This window comes from Mesoplodon mirus (genome assembly GCF_964341445.2).
Source record: "Mesoplodon mirus genome assembly, chromosome: 1".
Classification (NCBI taxonomy): Eukaryota; Metazoa; Chordata; class Mammalia; order Artiodactyla; family Ziphiidae; genus Mesoplodon; species Mesoplodon mirus.
This window is the reverse complement of record NC_138976.1, coordinates 44,816,306-44,841,797: the sequence shown is the minus strand read 5'-3', so window position 1 is coordinate 44,841,797 and position 25,492 is coordinate 44,816,306. Positions and strand designations below refer to the sequence as shown.

The window sequence follows — 25,492 nt, the reverse complement described above, 5'->3', positions numbered from 1 at the left end:
CAGCAACCAACTTGCCAGAGAAATGGAGCTGCTAGGTGAATATAAGCCTAGGACTAGCACCGATAGATCTCTGGGGATAAAGTATTAAAATGCTTTAAAAAGACCTTAAAAGATGTAAATCCATTTGAGAACACGAAGATTAGCCTCTGGATTCCACCTCATTACCACCACAAATGAGAAAAATGGCATGCCTCCTAACCTTCAAATGGGTGTTAAGAGTTAAAAAGTCAGGGTCAATATTAACATGATGTTGTATACCTGAAAATAAGATTACAATACACGATCAGCATAACCAGAAACTAGTAAATTCTCAGCTTCAAAAAAGACAAATTTTTATATCAGTTTCCCCAGATGGAGTGAAAAGTCAACTAACAATGATTTTACTGATAGCCTATTTACCAGTCCACATCCAAAGTCTGGGGGGGTGGGGGATGATCCTTGCCCTCAAGTAAGTAACTATATTTGAGAGTAATTGTATGTTAACTACTAGAAGTAGAGAGAATTCTTCCCTCCCTCCTTTAGTTTATCAATTGTTGCAAAGCAGATTAAGTTAATTTCAACAAAATAAAGTAGGAAGAAGTCAGACAATGTTTTATGGATATACAGCATTTATTTCACAGTGACCAATAAGTTCACAGTAAATAAAGTAAAACCTACTTGAGACCAACAAACCTGCTTCTTTAACGGCTCCAGTCAAATATTTTTTATTACGAACATATATCAATAAAGTTATCACATTTATCTTTCAGGATTCATGTTATTTGAACAAGTGTGTCATCTTAAACTGATTCATTCCTTCTCAGAAAATTGTATCTCATTTGATTAGGATATTTCTCCTAATGTACCTGACTATATATAACAACAGTTTCTACAATCAGACTTTTTTGAATACCTAAAAATCAAAATCAGAATAGAGAAACTACAAACTTTAATCTGCTGGTAACCAAAGTACATTGTAAGCATTTCTAACAATTGTCTATAATAAAGGACGATTCATATCTAGCTTTCTTTTGTCAACATTTTGTTTTAGAGTAAAAAAGCAGCATACAAAAGTGCTCAAGTCACTTTATAAATGTAAAACTGTTAGTTTAAATGGCCGGGAATGTGCTTGTTAAAGTCAAAATTTTAAAGCAAGATGCACATTTAATGCTTATTATTAATTAGCTAAATATACATTTAAAACCATACGAATAGGATCACTTTGCATACATATTTTCCATTTATTTTAAACAAAAGTACTATGAAAGTAAGTTGAAGTATTTAATACTAATAACTCAGTCTAATAATTTTCTTATGAATAAAACAATATTTCATAAAACATACCTACAATATACAAAATTTAAAGTATACAAAAAATTTATCTAAAAAATCTTTATTTCCAATTTTACAAATTTTAATAGGACAGAAGCTGTTGCTGAGGATTGCAACTCAAAGATATCTGCTATATACTTGAATCAACATGGTTCCAAATTTCAGAAGTATAAAAACTGTTTCAATTGACATAATGAAGAAAGTGATTAACTTTAAAAGCTTTTAAAATTTTGGAAATGGAAAGTGACTATAAAGGAAACTTTCAAATTCCCAACATTCCACAGAAGGGAAGCCATTTTTAATAAATAGCAAATACAAATCACAGATGATCAAGATTTAGTTCACATTCTCCAAGGTTTTTCAAGCCCAGTGGTTCTTAACCCTATGGGTATATCAGAATCACCTAGGGAACTTGGGGGAAAAAAATTCAATACAGTTATATCAAAATCTCTCAGGACAGGGCTAAGAATTTTTTTTTTTTTAATTTTAAAGTTCCCAAAGTCATTCTAAATGTTAAGCTAGGGTTGAGATCCACTCATTTTTTTTAGTTATGGTCTGTTCAGAAACAAGTTAGAAAATGAATTATTTAATAAAGGACCAGTATACTAACTTTGGGCGGAGATCTGTAACGGAAAGAATGAGAATACTGTCCCCACAAATCTCTCTCCACCAATAGTTGACAATTTCAGGCTATTTTATAACTGCCATTTTGAACATGACTATTATTCAGAATCTGTGTGATCTAATAAAAGTATCAAATGTATTAATACTTCTAAATCACCTTCAAGATTTACCTTACACTAAAGAATAGGCTTCAAAAGGGAGAGCAATTCAAAACTTTTGTATTCATCTCCTATATCAACATATGTAGATACAAACTAAACCTGCACTTCTTTCTGAAGGGAGTGAACAGCGGAAACGAAGCTGTTTTAATTATATTATGAAGTATTAATTTACTGTAAAGAAACAAACTGTCCAAAAACTTGGAGATGCAGTTTGCCTACTTTTCTACTGTGTTAAGGCAGCACACACAAATGTGCCCAAATCACAATTATTTGATTAGGCCACTTCAATACACAGTGCTCAGTCCTTTATAATACAATTATAAACTCACCTGTGCAGCAAGGTCAGGGTTCTGGCTTAGTGACTGCATCATGCTTCTCATGTAGGGGGCAGACAACATGTTTTGCATAAGTTGTGGGTTTTCAGTTATTTGTTGCAACAAGCTCTGCATTCCTGGTGTGTTGAACATACTAGCTGAAAGTTTGTTTAAAAAAAAAAAAGACATTTTATCAAGGAAAAGATACATAAAAGAAAGTTTTAAAACACAATATATACTATGCATAATTTTAGCAACTGCAGATAAATACACATATTACTTATCAACTGAACTAAGAAAGAATTTTAAAACTAAGATCTCCAAAACTACACGCCCAACATATACCAATAAAGGAGGGTTTATGGACTTTAAACATTCTGGTTGCATTTATAGGAAAATCACATCTTATGGAAAGGCTAGGTTCTAAAAAATCAATTTAAGGCAAAAATTTGATATGGTAAAAATTACTATTGAAAAAACCGCATTAAGTGAAGAAGTCTGAGCCAACTTTTCCTCCAGGATCGCTTAATTAGAATCATATTCAGCACTCAATGTATGTTCCCACTTAAGAAAGAAGGAAGCCTTCTCGCCCAGGCCTCCACCCCATTTTCACTGAATCCTGGCACTCAATGGATTCAACCCCAAATTAAGGGAGCTTCTTCATACTTCAGTTTCCCCATCTGTAAAATGGGGTAAACAGTATCTACCTGATAGAGTGGTTTTGACAATTAATGTGTAGATGCTTGTTACTATTATTCTCTTTTTTTTGTAGAGAGCTATAGCTACATTTACAAGAATTCAACATTCTTTGAAAGCTAATTAATTTGTTCAACATATATCCAGATTTTCACTTGCTGGCTAGATATACTCAAACTCAAGTAAACTTACAACGGATTAGCTTTTTCATTTCCCTTCTGTTCTTATTCCACCCAGTGTAGTTTAATGGGCTCAAAATATTTGACTCTTCCAGCTTACCTTTCTAGTTTATCATAATTCTGCTCTTTTTCTGTAATAATTTTTGCTTTTCCTATTCTCTCATGTTATTTCAATTTAGGTTTCTTCCCCCCACATCCTAGAGCCCAAGGATATTCAAAGATAGCTGATAAACACAGCCTGCAGGGCAAATATGGCCCATGACCTGTTTTTGTACAGCCCCTGAGCTAAAAATGGTTTTTACATATTTAAATGGTTGAAAAAAATAATAATAAAATCTGAAAACTGTATGAAATTCAAACTTCAAGATCCATAAGTAACATTTTATTGGAACATAGTCATGCTCCCTCATTTATTATCTATAGCTGCCTCTGCACTACAAAAGCAGAGTAGTTTCGACAGAGGCTCCACATGGCACTATCATACTGCTCTATACTGCTGTTCAGCATACCACAAATCACAGTGAGTCAGTTATACCTCATGCCATACGAATCACTGTAGCCATGCTGTTATTTCTTTTTTCATTACCACTGAATACCAATTATATCAGAACAAGAAAAAGGGGAGAATTGGACTATGAATGCCCTGCTTTTAAGGCACAGAAGAATATGGATTATTTTATCAAATGAGATGGCAAAACCGTATTTACTATGCAATGACACTAAAAGAATACACTTCAACACTGCTACAACACTTATCACAGTATTCCCAACTCACAGTAAAGTCAGAAAAATACAAATCTAAAATACAATTATCTCATCATAGCCAAACTGCTTCACAAAAAATAAAAAATGAAAATAAGGCTGCAACCAAAGTTAGGTTCCCAAATGGTTCTTTTGTTAGCCAAGCAAGGAAAGCAGTATACTAGTGGTGATTAATTAGCATTGTTATTTAAATCTTGACTGCAGCTGCCAAATAAATGTGTCCAGAGAAAATAAACTTAAGACCATTAGCCTTTCAAGGAGAACAGTTTCTCAAGAGTTAAAGGAAAAAAAAAAAGAGTTAAAGGACATTGGGCTCTACATCAATAATCAATTAAAAAACAATGCAGGGACTTCCCTGGTGGTCCAGTGGTTAAGACTCTGTGTTCCCAATGCAGGGGGCCTGGGTTCGATCCCTGGTCAGGGAACTAGATCCCGCATGCTGCAACAAAGATCCCACACGCGGCAATGAAGATCCCACGTGCCACAACTAAGACCCGGTGCAGCCAAATAAATAAATATATTTTTAAAAATTATACAGAATATGAAACTACATAATTTTTTTAAATGCAAATTATTTTGAGTAGTATTCCTTGCTTCTTGACAAATGTTACTGATACTGCTCAGTTCTTGTATTTGAGGAGTCAATGTCAAGTTTGAAGTAACTGAAAAATTAGTTTTTATAAACAGTCTGCATGGACTAACAGGCAAAACTATTTTCAAAGTTGAGAGAACACTCATTTGGTACAACCTGAAGTAGAATCTGCTAAGATATGCTACATCTGATGATGATAAAAACACATGTGGAGTATTAAAAGAATTACTCGGACAAAGATATAATGCTTATAAAGTATTTTTAATGCTTATAAGTATTTAAATGCTTATAAGGTATTTAAAGACTATAGTTAATCACTGTCTTATTCATCAGCAGGTACTCTGGAACATATTTTGAACTTTCACGTTATTCAACTGGTAAGAGTATCAATGATGAACTTCACTTCACTCTTGTGAACTCAGCCATAGTCAATTTCATGAACTTTTGTCAGAAATATGCTGACTTGCCCAAACACACAGCAGTTTGATGGCTTAACAGAGGTCAAGTTTTCTGGTTTTGTTTGTTTGTGTTTAAAGAGGTAAAGTTTTACTGCAATTTTTCTAGCTCAGAGCTAAGACTGAAATTCTTCTGAACCACTCGACCACCGTTATCAAACAATAAATGACTTTGGAAATTATCTTTTGCTAAAGACTTGGTAATGTTTCTCAATGAATTCCCAAAATTACAAGGCAAAACAGCATTTATACGCCAAACTCATACTGTGGTTAAGTCATTCTGACAACAAATGAAATTGTTTGAATCACAGGCAATGTCAGGCTGCTTTATACATTCTCGTGCTGTCAAGTTAAAACAAGCAGCAAGTTCTCCATTCCCACAAACGTGCAGTAAAGATAGTTTTGAGCTCACAGTATTGTTCCAACAGCATTTTTTGGACCTCAGTGCAAGCGCCAAGAAATACCCACATTTTAAAATTCATTTAATTGTATAATTGAGGCACTACCACCTAATCTTCAATTGGAAGTGATTCATCTGTCATGACATGCTAAAAGCCAAAAAGAATCTAACAGAATCCTATAAATGCTTTCCAACTGATGAATGTGCTACTATAATAATATATTTTGGGAATGAATACACATTTGAATGAAATAAGTAAAATCTCATTACCTATCAGTATTAACAGATGAACATTTGCAAATGATTTGCAACTGACAAAAGGAAACACTGTGAACATCAATTAAGCAAAATGTCATCCCTAAAAAGAATTCCATTCCTATCATTAGTGGATATGTGTAATAAAATGTTATACCCATTATTATTATATTTTTAATTCCATCAATAAAAGAACTGTGGAACTTTGTTTTCTCTCATAATGTAATACTTTTTTTTTTCTTTTTTGGCCACGCCATGTGGCTTGCGGGATCCTAGTTCCCTGACCAGGGATCAAACCCACGCTCTAGGCAGTGAAAACATGGAGTCCTAACCATTGGACCACTGGGGAATTCCCTTCATAATGTGATATTCTTGATTTTGCCTCTTGGCCTGCAAAGCCTAAAGTATTATAATCCCTTTGCAGAAAAAATTTGCTGACCCCTGCTCTAAGATTTCCTCAGCTTCCAGAGTGAGCGCTTACGGGGCAAAAGAAGAGTCACCAATTTCACCTTTCAGGTATATGGGGTGTACTTACGAATATATATGCATACCTAACTAACTTCGAAGAGTTGAGTAAACATTATAATAGTAAAAAAATATATAATAACAATGTTAAGCCATCAGGGTACATTCGTTTTTGTTGTTTCTTATTTTCCTTTGATGGAAATATTAACATGAAATCTTAAATACTGTATCAAGCCATTAAATAAAAAATCTGAGTAAGAAGTTGCAAAACCATTTTTTGTTTGTAAGACAAAGTTGTTACTACAGACACCATGCTACAGTAAAAAAGCAATTCGCCTATCAGTGGGGAAACCCGATTAAACCTTTGTTGTCTCTGCTCTTAGACCTCTAAAATGTGAATAAAGCATTTCTCTCAAAAGTCTGTCAGTAAGAATCAAATAAGCATTAAGTAAAATCAGAACAGGATAATTCTTTTCCTTGTTTTAAACATGGTATTATCTGGATGTTTAGACTTATCGCAGTGATCATTTTGTAATCTATACAAATATTGTATCATTACATTTTACACCTGACACCTGAAGCTAATACGTTATATGTCAATCATACCTTAATTTTTTAAAATGGTATTAAATTTTTATAAAAACATTTTGTATTTTATCCAAAAACCTGATGATATCCACTGTATTCTATAAAAGAATATATACTACGGTGACCATTCTGATTATTTCCTTTCAGTAGTGAATTTTTAAAAATTCCTCATCCAGCATCCCATTTTTCTACTTCCTCTGCCAAAACATAGGTGTCTTTTAAAACATACCTAATCACTCTCACCTTAGGGACATGGGTCCATGCTTTCATTTCTTCTCATTTAAATGCTAACTATTAGGACTAAAATCATCATTCTAGCTACTGATTTTGGACCTAATTCTTAGCATGTTAACATCTGAATAGTTGAAAAGGATATCCACTTACTGAGTCTAGTCTACAGAAAAATGACTAAAAGTAAATTCCTAACCTGCTCACACATCAGAATCTCTAGCAACTTTACACAAACACAGATCTTAAAGTCCACTGTGGCAGATTCTGATCCATAAGGTCTGAGGTTAAGACTTAGAAATCTGATTTTTAAACAAATCTGGCAGGTACTCTGATGCAGCTAGTTTAGTCCTGGTGTCAGGAGTGGACACCCATTGTTTTCTATAGAAGAACACAAAACTGGACTAAAGCCAAGGAAAATGTGTCCAAGTGATTAAGTATACAGGTAACTGTGTTACCCCTACACTTCAGTTTTCCTATGCTGTTGAAAGGAGAAGACAACCCACTTCTCCCAAACCACCTTACGAGAAGAGAAAACCACAAAACTGCCTCTGGAAACCTTCAGTAACCTTTTGCACTAAAATGCACACAAGTGATTAATACTAATTATTATGTATTTAAAAAACAAAAAGAGCACCTTGCAACATGAAAAGGCAGTTCACAAAAGTTGTTCCTCATTCACACACAAAGCACTTAGGAAACCAGTGTAAGAAATGTTTTTGTTGTCCAAACACGTGAGAACAAAGGGAACAAGTATCAGCTGTAGCGAGCATACCTCCTCCTCCAGGCCCCAGATTTGGCACAGTAGAACTCTGCCCGGCAGTGCCACCGGCAGCACCACTACTCGTGCCCCCCACAGTGCTGGTGGTGCCACTGGAAGCTGGTGAACTCTGAGAAGCCTGTGGAGCCCATGGATTGGGTAATGGATCTCTATTTTCTGTACGGGAAGGTTGACTACCTTCACCTGAGGATGTATTGCTCACTAAGGAAGCAAACGGATTGCCACCAAACTGTAATAAAAGACAGAAAAATTATAAAGAATAAGCTTTTGTCTTAAATAACAGATATGGAACTCCCTGTTAATGAAAATTGCATTTCTGCATATAAAGGCAACCCTCAACCACACATATATTTAGTTAAAACAGGAGCCTTGGCCTGAGCCTCAGAGCCAGTGTTATTACCTGTTCTTGTGCAGCACTCAGCATTGGTTCCTGAATATCTGTGTACATGCGCCGTAAAGCATTATATCCCCCCGGGATGCTTTCCAGGTTGCTCAAAGCTCGGTCCTGGTTTCTCATCATTTCCTGCATCATTGCTGGATTCCTAGCAAGTTCCAATGTCTAAGAAAAAGATTTCCAGGGGGGGGAAAAAGAAGGCACTGAAATACACATGAACTATTTTAGCTATTAACTGCCACAGTTAATTTTATAAGTTTTCTAATTCTATGAATTAGGAATCTTCAATATTTAAATCAGAAAATTATTTTGAATAATTCCTGTTGGAAATCACCTCAAAAAGCAAGCTAACATTCAAATAACATCAAAAGAGAAGCACTTTGTTATGCATGACTGTCCATCTCTTGAATTGGACTCTTTTTGTTTCCCAAATCTGCAAAATAACTATTTACAAAAATCTTTAAAATACAGCATAAAATTCAAAGTTTAAATAGTTCGAATTACAGCTTTGTTGAGTTTTCCTGAACAAGGATTAGGAATTTTTTTTTAGTTTATAAATATGGCAAGCTCTTTAAATACAGAAAATTAAATAGGAAGAAATAAGTATATAATTTCTTAGCTAAATGAAACTTTTCACGTACTTGTCTCATAATATCTGGATTATTCAGCATATGACTAATTTCTGGATTTCTCTGTATCAACTGCTGCATTTGTGGATTGGCCATAATTAACTGCCTCATCAGGTCAGGATTTGAAAGCATGCTCTGGACAAAGGGATTCTCCATGATCTGGACCATCATTTCAGGATTGGACATAAGTTGCCGCTGCATCTGGCTCTGTAGTTCAGAGAAGTTGGTAGTATTCAAACCCAAGCTACTCAGACCTGCAAGTCCTCCAAGCCCACCTAAGAAGATAAAGGGAAAAACACACATAAATGAAATTCAGAAATTTCATCATTAATACGACTAGGCTAAAATATGAAGATGCAAAAATATTAACTGAATCAATAGCCTATTAACAGAAAACCATTCAGTTTAAAGCAAAAATAGAATTCCTATTACTTTCATAAGTACATGTTTAATTTCTATAATTCAGACTTGTAAAAATGCATTCACTTTGATATTTAAGTATAAGTAATAAAACCAAATAAATATATATTTCCTATGTGTAGTATAATACCAAAATATATTTGGTCTTTGTCCCTGGTTCTAGGCCCAGAGCTCCTAAAACCCTTAGAATTTCCTGACTAAAGGGAATGTCTTTTGTTATTTGTAACAAGCCCCTTTGGATCATACTTCATTTATGCTAATGATGTTTCTTAGGGTGGAGCCCCTAGACAGCCTCAGGATGGGGTGGTCACCACAAAGACCAAGTGATTTGAGAGCTGGAACTTTCAGCCCCATCCACCAACCTCCAGGACTAGAAAAGGATATAGAGATGGAGTTCTGTGAAACTCTTGTGCAATGAGGTTCAGAAGCTTCTGGGTTGGTGAACACATCTAGGTGCTATTAGGAGGACACGCCCAGAGAGGGCATAGAAGCTCCGCACTCTTCCCCCACCCCCCATGCCTTGCCCTATGCTTCTCTTCCACTTGTCTATTCCTGAGATGTATCCTTTACAATAAACTGGTAAATTTAAGTAAAGTGTTTTCCTGAGTTCTGTGAGCAATTCTAGCAAATTACCAAACCTGATAAGGGGGTTGTGGGAACACCCGATTTACAGCCTGCCAGTCAGAAGTACTGGTAGCCTGAGACTTGGACTGGTATCTGAAGTAGGAGCAGTCATGGGGGACTAAGTCCTTTAACTTGTGGGATTTGACACTAACTCCAAGTAGGTAATGTCCGAATTGAACTACTGGATACCCACCCAGGCAGTGTTGGAGAACTGGCTGGTATCAGAAAAACACCCCGGAATATGTCCGCAAAGGAAGAAATGAAAACTATACAGTAGATTATACTTCTAATAATCTCTTTCCAGAAGACTACTTTAAGCGTAGCAAGTAGAATTCACTTATGACTGGTTGGAACAGAGCTGCTGCCAATCATGAAAATAGATGCCTCTCTGGAGGAATTAAATCATGGAGAAACCTAATAGATCCAAAGAGGATGATTAAGTGCTTATTGTAAAACTTTGTAAAATTATATAACCAGCCAAATGCATTCATTCCTCACTTACTGAGCACTGTGCTACATGTTGGGAATAAGGTGACAAGAAAGACACAAGTATACCCTCAGAACTCAATCTGGTGGGAAAGATTGACAAAGAAAACAAATGCAGAATAAGTACTTCAAAAGAGACATTCACAGGATATCACGGTAATATAGTACCTAAGTGAAATGCCTGCTTTCCCACAAGATGACATTTAATGAACTTGGAAAATGAGTAAGTTGGCAAGAAGTAGGGAGTGCTGGGAGGAAGATTTAATACTAGGCACAACAAACATTATATACAAAAGCACAGATATAAATGTGAGAATTGATGTATTCTTAAAACCACAAACAATTCAGTATGACCAAAAGGGCAAACAGCAGTGCTCACCAAACGTCTCATGTGCAGCCTTCTATTTCTTTTGCAGTTGGACAGGCCCATGTGACTAGTTATGGCCAAAGGATTGCAAGAAATGATGTGTGTCACTTCTGGCCCAAGTACAGAATACAAGGTCCAGCTTGAGACACTTTAGCTGTCTAATCTGCCACATTCCAAATGGTGCAGCTACAAGATGGCAGAATTCCATTAGCTTGAGTCCCTGAGGACTATGTAGATGGAGGCCTCACTGACCAGTGAAGAACATGAAGCACGAGCAAACTATTACATTTAGAATGGATAAACAACAAGGTCCTACTGTATAGCACAGGGAACCATACTGAATATCCTGTGATAAACCATAATGGAAAAGAATATAAAAAAAGAATGTCTCTGTGTATAACTGAGTCACTTTGCTGTACAGCAGAGATTGGCACAGCACTGTAAATCAACTCTACTTCAATTAAATAAATTTTTTTAAAAAACGAAGAATGAAGAAAAGCTTTAGAGCAAGAAATTAAGCTTTGTGGTAATAAGCCACTGAGTTTGGGGTTATCTATTACCACAGGATAGCCTATCCTAACTAGTATAACTGTTGAGATATGGTAAGAAATGGGGATGGAGAGGTAGATGGGGACCACATCACAAAGTCTTGAAAGATTTTAAAAGCAAGACAGTCACTTAAGATATTCTAATAACAGTGTGGAAATGACACAGAGCAAACATTTTTAAAAGCTGAGGAGCTACATCACGGAAGTAACAACAGAATAGAATAATTGCATGGGGTGGGATAGAGAAGATTTTATGGACCAAGAGATTTGGTTGGGGAGAGGTAGTAGTTTGAGACAAGATGATGAGTTTTTATATTTGTTTTGTTCTTCTTTGCTTTCTAAGGAGGCACATGCAGGCTAACGGACTCAGAGAACATCAGGCAATATCAAAGAGAGCTGAATACAAGGCATGGAGTTCAGAAGTGATGTGGGCTGAGGTAAAGATCTGAGAGTCAACAAGTTATAGTTAGGATAATGTCACTTGGGGAAAATAGAGTAAAAGAAGAGAAGAAAAACAAGGCAGAACTCTGGGGAACAATACTAATATAAGGAATACGAAGAAGAGACCCACAAATGAGAGAGAAAAAAAGTGGTCAGAAAATTAACCAGGGAAAAAGAATATCAGGAATTAAAGAAAAAAAATTTCAAGGAAAGCCTGGTATGCATTGGAAGAGAGTGAATTATATTTTAAATCACTTTCTTTTAATCTAAGTATCTAAAAATCTAAAAAATTTGGCAAGCTAAGAGGTCAATGGTGACTTTATCAAGGGAATTTTCAGTAAAGTGATGGGGACAAGAAATGGAGCACAGCAAACTTAGTGAAAGAGAAATATAGACAGAAAACAGAAAATGCCTTTTCCAAAGATAGCGGACAAAGGAAGCAGAAGAAAGGTGGTAGTGGGATTCTGTGGCTTTTAAACATGGAATAGACCTTAACGAAAAGAAACAGCAAAAGAAAAGCTGAATATATAGGGTAAATGGAATAACTGATGGAGAAAAGTAACTAAGATAGGAGGGGGTGGGAATGAGATAAGAAATGCAGGGACTAGGGAGATGTATGGCCTCAGACAAATTAACTAAAAGCCTCCGTGGGCTTCAATTTCTTTGTCTATAAAATGAGGGAAGAGGGGAGAGATTTACCTCAAAAATACCTTTCATGAGTCTGAACACTAAATAATTTCATCCTCATCTCTCTAGATTGTTCATGTTAATAATTTTGCCATCTAAAACTCATCTGCTTCAACCCAAAGAGACACATTTAACCCAAGATCATTTTAAAAAATAAGAGCATCAAACATTAAAAAAAAAGGCAAATGTGAATCCATGCCATTACTAAAAAACTTTTTCTGGAAGAGGTGGAAGGTTTGATCCTCGATATGAGAAAACTGTACATATTTTTTAAAATGTCATTTCAAGGTACTATACTTGTCATACAACTTCGGAACTGAAAGAAGCATTAAGCCATTTATCTACCTAGTTCAACTTTTGTTAGCTTCAGACTACTCTTTTCCCCCAAAAACCTCCCAAAGAACCTCAGTGTAAAAACTGATATAAGAAAACTATTGATAGTTTTGGCTGATGGAGAAGCTTCTTAACCACTGGGCTTGCTCCCAGGCCCAGGCCTTTTTGTGAGCATTTAGAACAGTTAGGAAATCACTAATGCAATCTGATCCCTTCATTTTACAAACAAGAAAATTGTATTCAGGGGATTAGCTTATGATCAACAACTAGCTAATCCTCTCCAGAGTCAATTATGTGGTGGTCGGATCAGGTATACATACAGTACATTTCTTTCATTATTGAAAAGAAATGTGTCACTTACTGACCACTTATTATATGTAAATGTAAGCTAAGCAAGTACATCTGTATTCCCAACTACTACTCCCTTAATACCTACAACTACAGAAATAAGCTATACAAGTTTTTTTTTCATTGCTAAAGTGACTTAATGTTTAATTCTATCATTTTATTTAAAACTACCCTGGGGGGAAGGAAGTTTTTAAAAAATCCTTATAAAAAATGACTAAAGATACTTACCTAAACCAAAAGGGCTGCTAGTGGCAGAACCAGATGTGGAGTTACTATTAGGAGCTGATGATACAGTAGCATTGCTTCCACTGGTGTTTGTTTGCTGGGCTGAATGATCCTGAGGCCTAGGAAAAATAATTATATCATGGTATAAACACTGGAGCTAATTATTTCAAAAGAACCTCTGGAACTCCAATACGCAGAAATAAAGTTTAAGTTTTCAGAACAACTCAAATTATCATAGAGTAAATACCGTGAAATAACTAAGCACTAGGAACACAAATATAAAGAAACATAGTGAAACCCCACAAAATCCAAACTATATTTCAACTGCCCTTCCTCAAGTATACTGTCATAAATATTTTATTACTTTCAATCATACTGATTATGTAAGAGAGGGAGATAGGTCACCTCACAGAAGAGGATCAGAGAGGGAGATAGGTCACCTCACAGAAGAGAATCAATGACTGGTCACAATCACAAAGCTTGACTATATAAGCTACTTTTTATCTACCCCTTTCTAAGTTCTTAAGGTTTGGGGGGGGCACTTTTACTCAGAACCTAAAAAAGTTAAAAGTAAAAAATAAAGAGAGACTTCACCAAAAGAAGGCTGAGAAATCAATACAAGTAATAACTGATTATTACTTAATATCCTTAAGTAAAAAATAAGGAGAGTTTATTGGAAACCCTTTCCATGTGACATGAGTTAAGAGTTCTGAATCTCATTTCATCTGAATGATGATAAAATACCATATCTGAATAAGTCTAAGGGAGCTCTAGGAGCTCTTTCACTAAGTATAAAATAATTTTAAGTGAAAAGAAAATATACCAATTTGATTGGTGATATTTTTACTTAGTGGTACACAAAGGCATCTCTTAAAAACTGAATGATGCCTTAGATTTAATGAAACATGGTTACTAATTTGTGGTTTGCCAAGAAGATGAGTCACCCCTGATCTCTGTCCAAAAATCTCTCTAAACAAAAAACATAGCTAAAAACATTAATTTGCTTGTTTTGTAATTCAAATAATAACTCAATAATGATAAACCTAAAATATCAGATGTGTAAGCATTAGCATTACTGAATCATTAAAACATTTGCTATCTACATGAGCAGCAAATAAATGAATTTTAATCCATTTACATATTAATGACAGAAAGCCATTTAAAGCCAAGACTGGTTATTTTTAAGAGAGAAATGTAAACATTTATTCATGGTTTAAAGTTAAATGTCTTCTAAAAACACACCTGTTTTGTGTTTTGATGACAAGGTGAACAGTAAGTCCATCGTGAATTCCATGCTGACTCAAAGTATCTTGATCTTTTAAAATTTTTCCAGCAAATATCAACACAAGTTGGTCGGTATGGGATTTAAAACGTTTAGAGATTTCTTCCTTGAACTAAATAAGATAAAATAAATATGTATTACAGATGTTTGCATAACATCATCTAGTCTAGTTTGTAGAAGAAGTGCCTCAAAAGAAGCCCCCACTACAGATACTGCAACAACTCAAATATAAAGACATAGTCTTTCTGTGTCCATATCTTGATCTTAGTCGGAAATGAGTGTTACCACTTCACTCATCTCTAATGCAAACATTTTATTACAGGTGTACATATCTTATATTCAATCTTCTGCTAAGATCCAATAATTCACTTCTTTGTCATAGCCTTATTCTTTTTATATCAATGGTGCTAAACGTAGTTCAAGCCACACATAGCTCTTACCAAGTTTACAATAATCTTTTCCTCAGATTTCCATCTCAAATCCTGCTCCTTTCTAGCTCAATATAAAGAAAGCCAATTATACTGACTTTACATCCCACCTCTTTCATTAAACATTTATTAACAAGCAGTATCATGCAGATGCAAAGATAGAAAGCAAAAATCTTTCCCTGAAGGCAAGCAGTCAGTAAACCACAAAGTACAGAGGAAGCACAAAGGGTAGTTTGAGAAAGTTTTCCAGTGAAAACTAATTAGAAAGTAGCCAGGAAAACGTGAAGAAAGGCTTCCCAGGGACAAGAATAAAATGCAAAAACAGAGAAAAGAAGAGTGTCATACTATAAGAAAAGCTTACTTATTCTACACTAGATCAGTTTCTCAAAGCTTCATCAAAATCACCTGTATACTTAGGTTTTTTTACTCCACTGTCAAAGTCAGGAAACCTCAGGGTGGTAAAGAAATTAAAAGAATCACATCTTACCCCAATGCCCTACATACACCAATGCCCTACAGAAGTGGCTCTCGATAGATGATAGCATTATCACCAAGGCAATGTTTTGGAAATAAAAGGGGATATTTTTGGTTGTCACAGTAAGTGGAAAGACACAGTAAATGATATCTAACATTTTCTTGCAGGGGCAGGAAGGGAGATGAAGAGGAATACAAATATAAAGCAAGATAGGCCATATGCCAATCACTGTTGAAAATGAGAGGTACACAAAAGTTCATCACATTCTACCTTTGTGTATAAATGAAATTTTCCATAATCAAGTTACAACATTCAATGTAACCAACTGGTTTTTTAAAAACTCATATAGATAATGCGAAATTATACTGCAATAAATATTCTGGACCTTTTCCATCTGAATTTTCCTTCCTTTATTTGAAAATATATGATAGAAAACCATAATTCAAAAAAACACATGCACCCCAAAGTTCACAGCAGCACTATTTACAATAGCCAGGACATGGAAGCAACCTAAATGTCTATCAACAGAGGAATGGATAAAGAAGATCTGGTACATATATACAACGAAATATTACTCAACCATAAACAGGAATGAAATTGGGTCATTTATAGAGACATGGACAGACCTAGAAAGCATCATACAGAGTGAAGTAAGTCAGAAAAAGAAAAGCAGGGCTTCCCTGGTGGCGCAGTGGTTGAGAGTCCGCCTGCCGATGCAGGGGACAAGGGTTCGTGCCCCGGTCTGGGAAGATCCCACGTGTCGCGGAGTGGCTAGGCCCGTGAGCCACGGCCACTGAGCCTGCGCGTCCAGAGCCTGTGCTCCGCAACAGGAGAGGCCCCAACAGTGAGAGGCCCGCGTACCGCCAAAAAAAAAAAAAAAAGAAAAAGAAAAAAAAAGAAAAGTAAATATCTTATAATGACACATATATGTGGAATCTAGAAAAATGGTATAGATGATCTTATTTGCAAAGCAGAAATAGAGACAGACACAGAGAACAAATGTATGGGGGAAAGGGGTGGGGTGGGAGGAATTGGGAGACGGATTGACACATATACATTATTGATACTATGTATAAAATAGACAATTGATAGGAACATACTGTACAGCACAGGGAACTCTACCTAATGCACTGTGGTAACCTAAATGGGAGGGAAGTCCAAAAGGTAGGGGATATCTGTATGTGTATAGCTGATTCATTTGTTGTGCAGTGGAGGCTAACACATTATTAAGCAACCATACTCCAATAAAAACTAATTTAAAAAAAGGACATAAATGATATATAACCCTTTTACACCTAAGATAAGCAATTTCCAACAAGAAAAATCTTTTTAAAGTACCATTAGCACAATATTCTATATAAAGAAGTAAGTCAAACCATGATTTAACCATTCTCCTATTATTAAACATCTCATTCTCCCTTTGGCAGCTATTAGAAATAGTAATAAGATAACGAGCAGAACACATGTTTTTATAAGGGTTGAATGAGAATGTATGTAAAATTCAAGCATCAGTCACATACGTGGTGGTCAATAAATAGTAGCTACTACAATGCCAGCTCTTTTAATCCTCAGTAACTGAAGAAGATGACCTTTAATCTATTTCAGATATAGAAACAGAGAGGTTCAATATGTCCCCCTCCTCTCACAGTGACACAGCTAATAAACTGCTAGGTTAAGCTTGAAATCTAGGTCTGACTTCAAGAACATCAAAACATTTTCATATGTAAAATGAGGTTAATCTAAGTTTGTGTTTCTTAACCTTAAACTAAGAAATCCTTTTCAGAATCCTTGATACACTTCATGTCATTCCAAAATATATAATTTAATTGTTTAACATACAATTATATAGCATTTTAGCACATTTTAGGACTTGAAGGTAAGATGCCAGATTGATGACACACATCTCTTACATCCTTTCAAATGCCCACTGAAACAACGAGGAAAGATTTCTTCATGCTTTATGGAGATATAACTCACATATACAATTCACCCTTTTAAGGTGTACAATGGTTTTTAGTATATTCACAGATACGTGCAACAATCACCACAGTCAATTTTGAAATTTTCATCTTCTCAAAAAGAAACCAGTACCCTTTAGCTATCACCTCCCTATTCTCCCATCACTCCAAACCATAAGAAACCACTAATTGGGGAGTTCCCTGGTGGTCCAATGGTTAGGGCTAGGCACTTTCACTGCCAGGGCCCCAGGTTCAATCCCTGGTTGGGGAACTAAGATTCTGCAAGCCACGTGGCACAGCCAAAAAAAACAAAAAAGAAGTCAGTGACCCCACAGATACCAATTTAACAAAAAAAGAAAAAAAGAAACCACTCACTGATCTACTTTCTGTCAAATAGATTTGCCTATTCTGGACATTTCACAATAAGTGAAATCATATAATATGCAATGTTTGCAAGGTGCATCCATGTCATGGTATATATATCAATACTCCATCCCTTTTTATGGCCAAACAATATTCTACTGTATGAATATACAACATTTTGTTTATTCATTCATCAACTGATGGGCAGTGGGGCTGTTTCCACCTTTGGGCTATTATGAATAATGTTGCTATAAACATTCATGTACAAGTTTTTCTGTGGACATATATTTTCATTTCTCTTGGGTATATACCTAGATGTGGAATAAAATTACTGGGTCATATGGTAACTCTTGATTTAATCATTTGAGGAACCACCAAAGTGTTATCCAAAGTGGCTAATGGCTATACCATTGTACAATCCTACCAGCAATGTATAAGGGTTCTAATCTCTCCATGCCTTCACCAATATTTATTACCTGACTGGTTTTTTTAATAGCCATCCTAGTAGATGTGCAGTAGTTTTGATTTGCATTCCCCTGATGGCTAACAATGTTGAGCATCTTTTTATGTGCTTATTTATATGTCTCCTTTGGAGAACTTTATTAACATCCTTTGCCATTTTTTAATTGGGTTATTTGCCTTTCTATCATTGAGCTGTAAAAATTCCTTATATATTCTACATACAAGTCTTATCAGACATACGATCTGCACAAAGAAATTTTTAAAGCAGAAACTCAGACAACAGAACAAATTGAGACCTTTTGGTCTTAACTGGAACAAAGTTTTGAACCCAGACATCCAGTGGACCCAAGAGAACTGAATCCTGAACTGGCAATACAGAAAGCCAAGCTAAAAGCTAATTCAATCCCCACAATCTACAGAATTCCTGGAAGACTTGACATGGTACCACCAGAGGCTGAGGATAAGGTATAAGGTGAGAGGTGCCTAAGGGCTAAAATAAGGGGATTTGAAAGTCTAAGAAGCAGACACATCTTCACTGCACACTAAGCAAGCAACTGTCCCTCCCCAAACCCAACAAAAGACTAGAAGATTTTTTTTTCTCTCTGGAAGGGGAACAGAGGGTCTCTGAACTAAAGAACACACCAGACACATTGCGAACAGACATAAAACACTAAAAACAGAAGATTAAGTAAACAGAGACATACCAGATGCTGAGCCTTTCCCCCTTCACCTCACACCTATCAAACAGAATGCTGGCATCTGGACCTTCAACATCCAAGCAGAAAGATTATAATATATAGTGTCTCCAAGGAGAATCTAACCAGGCTAAAATAAACAAACTTAGAGATAAAGATCTAAGAGTTTTCCCCAGTTAGTCACACTAAAGCAGAGGTTCCTAAAGTGAATGGAGGCCTCTATCTGCCCTGGGAAGCATTTGGCAATGTCTAAGGACATTTCTGGTTGTCACAACAGGGCTTAAGTACCACTGGTGGGTAGAGACCGAAGATGCTGAACATCCTACAATGCACAGGACAGCCCCAACAACAAAGAATTTTCCAACTCAAATGTAATCAATAACAAGATTGAGAAACTGCTGTACTTCTCAAAGTGCTGTCCCCAGATGAGCAACATTCGCCATTCTCAGGTTAACTTGGTAGAAATGCAAATTCTCAGGCCCCAACCAAATCAGGAACTCTGAGGATGGGGCCCAGTAATCTATGGCTTAACAAGCTTCCCAGGTGATTCTGATGGACACTACTAAGAACCACTGCCTGCTCTAGGTCTAATAAAGTTCCCCCAGATATGTAGGCAATAAAGGAATACATTAAGTGACATTAAAAGGATACAGCTACTAAAATCAACAAAAAAGGTGTCCTTAACAAATAAATTGCTACAGGGCAAAAGCAGAGGAGAACCTATAGATGAAATGATACTTTTAAGTACACAAGGGACACTCAACCAAGGTAAGACCATAAACTGGGTCATAAAAACAAACCTTGGAAATTTTAAATAATTGAACCATATAAGTATATTCCTTGACAATAATGGAATTACACTAGAAATCAATAACAGAAAGATATCTGGAAAACTCCCAAATTAAACAAAATACTTCTAAATAATTCATGGGTCAAAAAGAAAGTCTTGAGGAGCAATTAGAAAATATTTTCAACTGAACAAAAATGAAGTTACAATATGTCAAAATTTCTGAGATGCAGCTAAAGCAATGCCTAGGAAAATTTACAGTATTAAAGGCTTAAATTTAAGAAAGATCACAAATCAGTAATCTAAGTTTCAACCTTCAGAAACTAGACAAGCAAATGAAACCCAACAAAAAATAAAAATAAGAGCAGAAATCAAAATAAAAACAGAAAAATAAGAGAAAAATCTTTTAAAATGTTAGTAAAATTGATTAACCTCTAGATAGAATGGCCAAGAAAAAACAAAGAAGACATAGACTAGCAATATCAGGAACAACAGAAGGAAATGACTACAGACCTCACAGATTTTATTAATAGAATAAGGAAAACTACATGCAATTATTTGACAACTTGGATGAAATGGACCAATTTCTTTAAAGACTCAAGCTGCCAGGACTCATTCACTCTCTCCTGAAAACAGAAGAGGAAACACTTCCCAATTTACTTTGTGAGGCCAATATTACCCTGATACCAAAACCAGAAAAGAAAACTAGGGACCAATATCCCTCATGAACACAGATGCAGAAATCCTCTGTAAAATACTAGCAAACAAATCCAGCAATATAGAACAAGAATAATTCTTCATTACCAAGTTAGGTTTATCCTAGAAATGTGAGGCTAAGTAAGTCAACATTTGAAAAATCAATAATTCACCACACTGACAAAAGAAAAAGAAAATCCACACTGTCTTATCAATTGACAGTAAAAAAAAAAAAAAAGCATTTGAAACCATTCATTCATGACGAAAGTCCCAGGGAATCAGGAATAAAAGGGGACTACCCAGATCTGATAAAGTGCATCTACAAAATATCTACAATTTGGTGTAGAAATGGTGAACAACTGAATGCTTTCCCTCTAAGATCAGTAACAAAACAAGGATGTCTGCTCTCTATTCACTCTATTCAACAGCATATTATAAATATCAGCCAATGCAACAAGGCAGGAAAAAGAAATAAAAGCCTACTTGCCAGAAAAGGAAAAATAGGAAACTTATCAGTCCCTTGCAATGTGTGAGCTTTATTTGGATCCCACTTGAAAAAAAAATATTTTGCAAGAGAATGAGAAGACAAGCCAGACTGGGAGAAAATATCTGGAAATGACACATCTGATAAAGGACTGTTAGCCAAAGTATACAAAGAACTTTTAAAACTCAACAAGAACTGAACAACTGAATTAAAAAATGGGCAAAAAATTGTAACAGACATCTCATCAAAGAAGATATACAGATGGCAAATAAGGATATCTGTAAAGATGCTCTGTATCATAGGCCATTAGGGGAACTGCCAATTAAAATAAGGAGACTGACTGCACTATACAACTTCTAGGATGGCTAAACCAAAAGAGATAACACTACCAAATGCTGCAACGATATGGAACAATAGGAACTCTCATTCACTGCTGATGGGAATACAAAATGGTATAGCCACTGTGGAAGACAGTTTAGCAATTTCTTACAAAACTAAACATACTCTTACCATTCGATCCAGCAATCACCCTCTCCTTGGTATTTACCCAAAGGAATTGAGAACTTATGTCCAGACAAAACCTGCACACAGATGTATATAGCAGCTTTATTCATTAATGTTAAAACTTGGAAGCAACCAAGAAATTCTTCTACCAGTGAATGGATAAATAAATCTTGGTACATCCAGACAATGGGATATTATTCAGCAATAAAAAGAAATGAGCTATCAAACCATGAAAAGAACCATAGAGGAACCTTAAATGCATACTACTAAGTCAAATAAGCCAATCTAAAAGGTTATGTACTGTATAATTCCAACTAGACGACATTCTGGAAAGAACAAAACTATGGAGACAGTAAATGGATCAGTGGTTGCCAGGAGTTAGGGTAGAGGTAGAGCACATACACTATACATTTGTCAAAACACCAAGAGTGAATCTTAAACTATGAACTTTGAGTGATAATGATGTGTCAATAGAGGTCCATCAATTGTAACAAATGTACCACTCTGGGGCGGGATGTCGATGGTGGGGGAGGTTAAAGTAGGGGGAGCAGGGAGTATGGGAACTCTGTACTTTCTGCTCCATTTGCTGTAAATCCAAAACTGCTCGAAAAAGTAAAGTATTTTTTAAAAGTTAAAACTACATAATAATAAATTAATGCCAACATTACTTAAAAATCATTTTGAAACAATGGGGAAATTCTGGACTGGTGAAATTAAGACATTATTAATTGGTAAAGCAGGAAATATATTGCATTTTTTAAAGGAATCCTTAGCTTTTAGAGGTACATGCTGAAATATTAAAGGATGAAGTAATATAAGGCATGAGAGATGCATCAAAATAATGGGGTATGGAGAGGGCCCTTAAGGGAAAGTACACCTGAAACAAGATGGCTCCAAAATTAATTGTCAAAGCTGGGTGAAGGATTCATGGCAGGGCTAATTTACGATTATCTCTACTTCTGTATATTTGAAATTATCCATGATTTAAAAATTAAGAAAAGGGCTTCCCTGGTGGCGCAGTGGTTGAGAGTCCGTCTGCTGATGCAAGGGACATGGACATGGGTTCGTGCCCCAGTCCGGGAAGATCCCACATGCAGCGGAGCAGCTGGGCCCGTGAGCCATGGCCGCTGAGCCTGCGCATCCGGAGCCTGTGCTCCACAACGGGAGAGGCCACAACAGTGAGAGGCCCGAGTACCACACAAAAAAAAATTATAAAGGGGGAAGAGTAATTGGCAAACTAAAATTTTATATCCAGTGCAAAATCCCTCAAAATGAAATCAAAATAGACATTTTCAGATGCACAAAAACAGAGAACTTGTCACCCAGCATACACAGACTACAGGAAATGTTCCTCAGACAAAAGAAAATGATCTTCTCCTAGATGAAGGAATAAAAAAATGGAAAGAATAAATTGAAATAAAAACCAACTTTATAAAGCATTAGTAACAATGTCTTGTGTTGGAAGGAAGAAAAGAAGAGAGGAAAGAAGGAAGGAAGGAAGATCAAGTGTAGTCCACAGGCAGGTGAACAGTGTTCAACTGTTCTAAGGTTCTTGAATTAACTGGAAAGTACAAGTACTTACTGATTTAGACATTTTATAAGATGCATATAGTAATCTCTAGGATAACTACTAAAAGAATAGTTTAAGCAGCATGCATCTACCAACCTAATAAAAGGGGCAACTGGGAAAAAGGGGGGAACAATTGGAATAATACAAAACAATCCAAAAGAAAGAGAAAAAAGCAACATAGAAGAGACAGGAAAAACAGAAATCAAATAGTATAATGGTAAACATAAATCAAATGTATCAGTGATTACATAACAGACTATGTGTTAAAAAGATAAAATTGCCAGACTGGATTAAAAAACCCAACTTCATGCTGCTTAAAAAGGATATACACATAAACTACTAAGGAAAAGAAAGATTGAAAATAAAAAGAATGAATAAAGATAGTCCATGTAAAAACTAACCAAATAAAGTTAGTGAGGCTACTCTAATTGACAAAGCAAACTTTTTTCTTAAACTGAAGTGTAGTTTATTTACAATGTTGTGTTAATTACTGCTATACAACAAAATGACTCAGTTATACATATATATACATTCTTTTTCATATTCTTTTCCATTATGGTTTATCACATGATATTGAATATAGTTCCCTGGAAAAAGCAAACTTTAATACAAAAGCAACTAGGACATTTCAACATTATAGTGTTCAACTCACAAGAAGATAAAACTTTAAGTATATATGTACATAATACAGCTTCAGAATACATAAAGCAAAAATCAAATTGAACTAGAGAAAAACAGACTAATCCAAAAGTAAAGTAAGATAGTTTAGCATATTTACCTCAGTAACTGATAGAATAAAACAGGGCAAAAAAAAAAAAAAGATATAAAAGCTTTGAACAACAAAATTAACTGATGACCCAACTGGCATGTATAGAACACTGTACCCAACAACTACAGAATAATTATTCTTTTTAAATACATTTACAAACTTATATACTGGTCCATAAAGCAAGTCGACATATTTCAAAAATTTTAAATCATATGGAGTATGTACTCTAACTACATGCAAATTAAACAGTACCTTGCAATTAAACAGTACCAAAAAGATGAATCAATAAAATATTAGTTCAGGGCTTCCCTGGTGGTGCAGTGGTTGGGAGTCTGCCTGCCGATGAAGGGGACACGGGTTCGTGCCCCGGTCCAGGAAGATCCCACATGCCACGGAGCGGCTAGGCCCGTGAGCCATGGCCACTGAGCCTGCGCGTCCAGAGCCTGTGCTCCGCAACGGGAGAGGCCACAACAGTGAGAGGCCCGCGTACCGCAAAAAAAAGAAAAAGAAAAAAAAAATTAGTTCAACTGGAAAAGATTTCCTAAACAGGACACAAAAAGATTTAGCCATAAAAAAGGCACAATAAATTAAACTATCATTAATAGAGTAAAAAGATAAGCAACAGAGAAAAAGTATCTACAATACCAAAAACCAACAGAGAGCTTGAATCCAGATTTTATACATAAAGCATGAAAATCAGCAAGAGACAACCCAACTGAAAACTAGTCAATAGACTGAAATAAGAACTTCACAAAAATGAAATCTAAATGGCCAATAATACAAAGGAAGGGGAGTCATCCTAATTAACATCAGGTAACTTTAAAACCAGTGACACACCCACCGAACAGTCCGGTATAAAGACTGTTACAGGGACTTCCCTGGTGGTCCAGTGGTTAAAAACCCACCTTCCAATGCAGGGGACGCGGGTTCGATCCCTGGTGGGGGAACTAATATCCCACATGCCGCAGGGCAACTAAGCCCGTGTGCCACAACTACAGAGCCCACACGTTCTGGAGCCCGCTGGCCACAACTAGAGAAGCCCGGGTGCCACAACAAAAGATCCCATATGCTGCAACGAAGACCTGATGCAGCCAAAATAAATAAAAAAATAAAGTTGTTGTACTATTTAAAAAGACTGTTATAGACTGTTGCAGAGGATTTGGAGCAACTGGAATCCACATATATTGCAAACAGAAGTATAAATTCACATATTTCAGAAAAACATTTCACAGTAGAAGCTGAATGTATGTTATTCTATGACTCAACAATTCCACTTCTAGGATTTTATCTAATGAATTATGTGTTCACAGATACACCAAAAGACACGTTCAAGGAAGTTCAAACTTTATTACCCCAAAACTTAAAACAACCCAAACCCTCAACTGTACAACAAATTGTGATATATTCAATAGACTGTTACACACGATGACAACACACGAACTACAGTCACATGTCACCATGGATCAATGTAGAGCAAAAGCAGCCTATCACAAATGACAATAAACTATGTTATTTCATTAACATAAGGTATCATTAACATAAGTTAAAAGAGAGGAAAGGGGCAAAAACCATAGTGTCAAAAGTGAGAAAAGTTGTAGTTAAGAGGAGGTGGTGATTGTAAGGGATCACAAGTGACATCTGGGAAGTTGATAATATTCTGCTTCTAACTTTTGTGCTAATAAATGAAGCTGTACATTTATGTGTGC

At 35.8% G+C, this 25,492-nt stretch overlaps 1 protein-coding gene across 2 annotated transcripts in view; it reads right to left on the bottom strand.

The window, feature by feature from the left end:
• The window catches only part of UBQLN1 (ubiquilin 1), a 43,873-nt gene that overhangs the window by 5,941 nt on the left and 12,440 nt on the right, over positions 1-25,492 (bottom strand). For both annotated transcript variants that reach the window (XM_082611733.1, XM_082611732.1), the window contains exons 2-7: positions 14,556-14,707; positions 13,317-13,432; positions 8,847-9,109; positions 8,212-8,370; positions 7,806-8,040; positions 2,426-2,568 (exon numbers count right to left, since the gene is read on the bottom strand). In XM_082611733.1, coding sequence (XP_082467859.1) covers positions 2,426-2,568; positions 7,806-8,040; positions 8,212-8,370; positions 8,847-9,109; positions 13,317-13,432; positions 14,556-14,707 — 1,068 coding nt within the window. The remainder of the gene's footprint in view (positions 1-2,425; positions 2,569-7,805; positions 8,041-8,211; positions 8,371-8,846; positions 9,110-13,316; positions 13,433-14,555; positions 14,708-25,492) is intronic.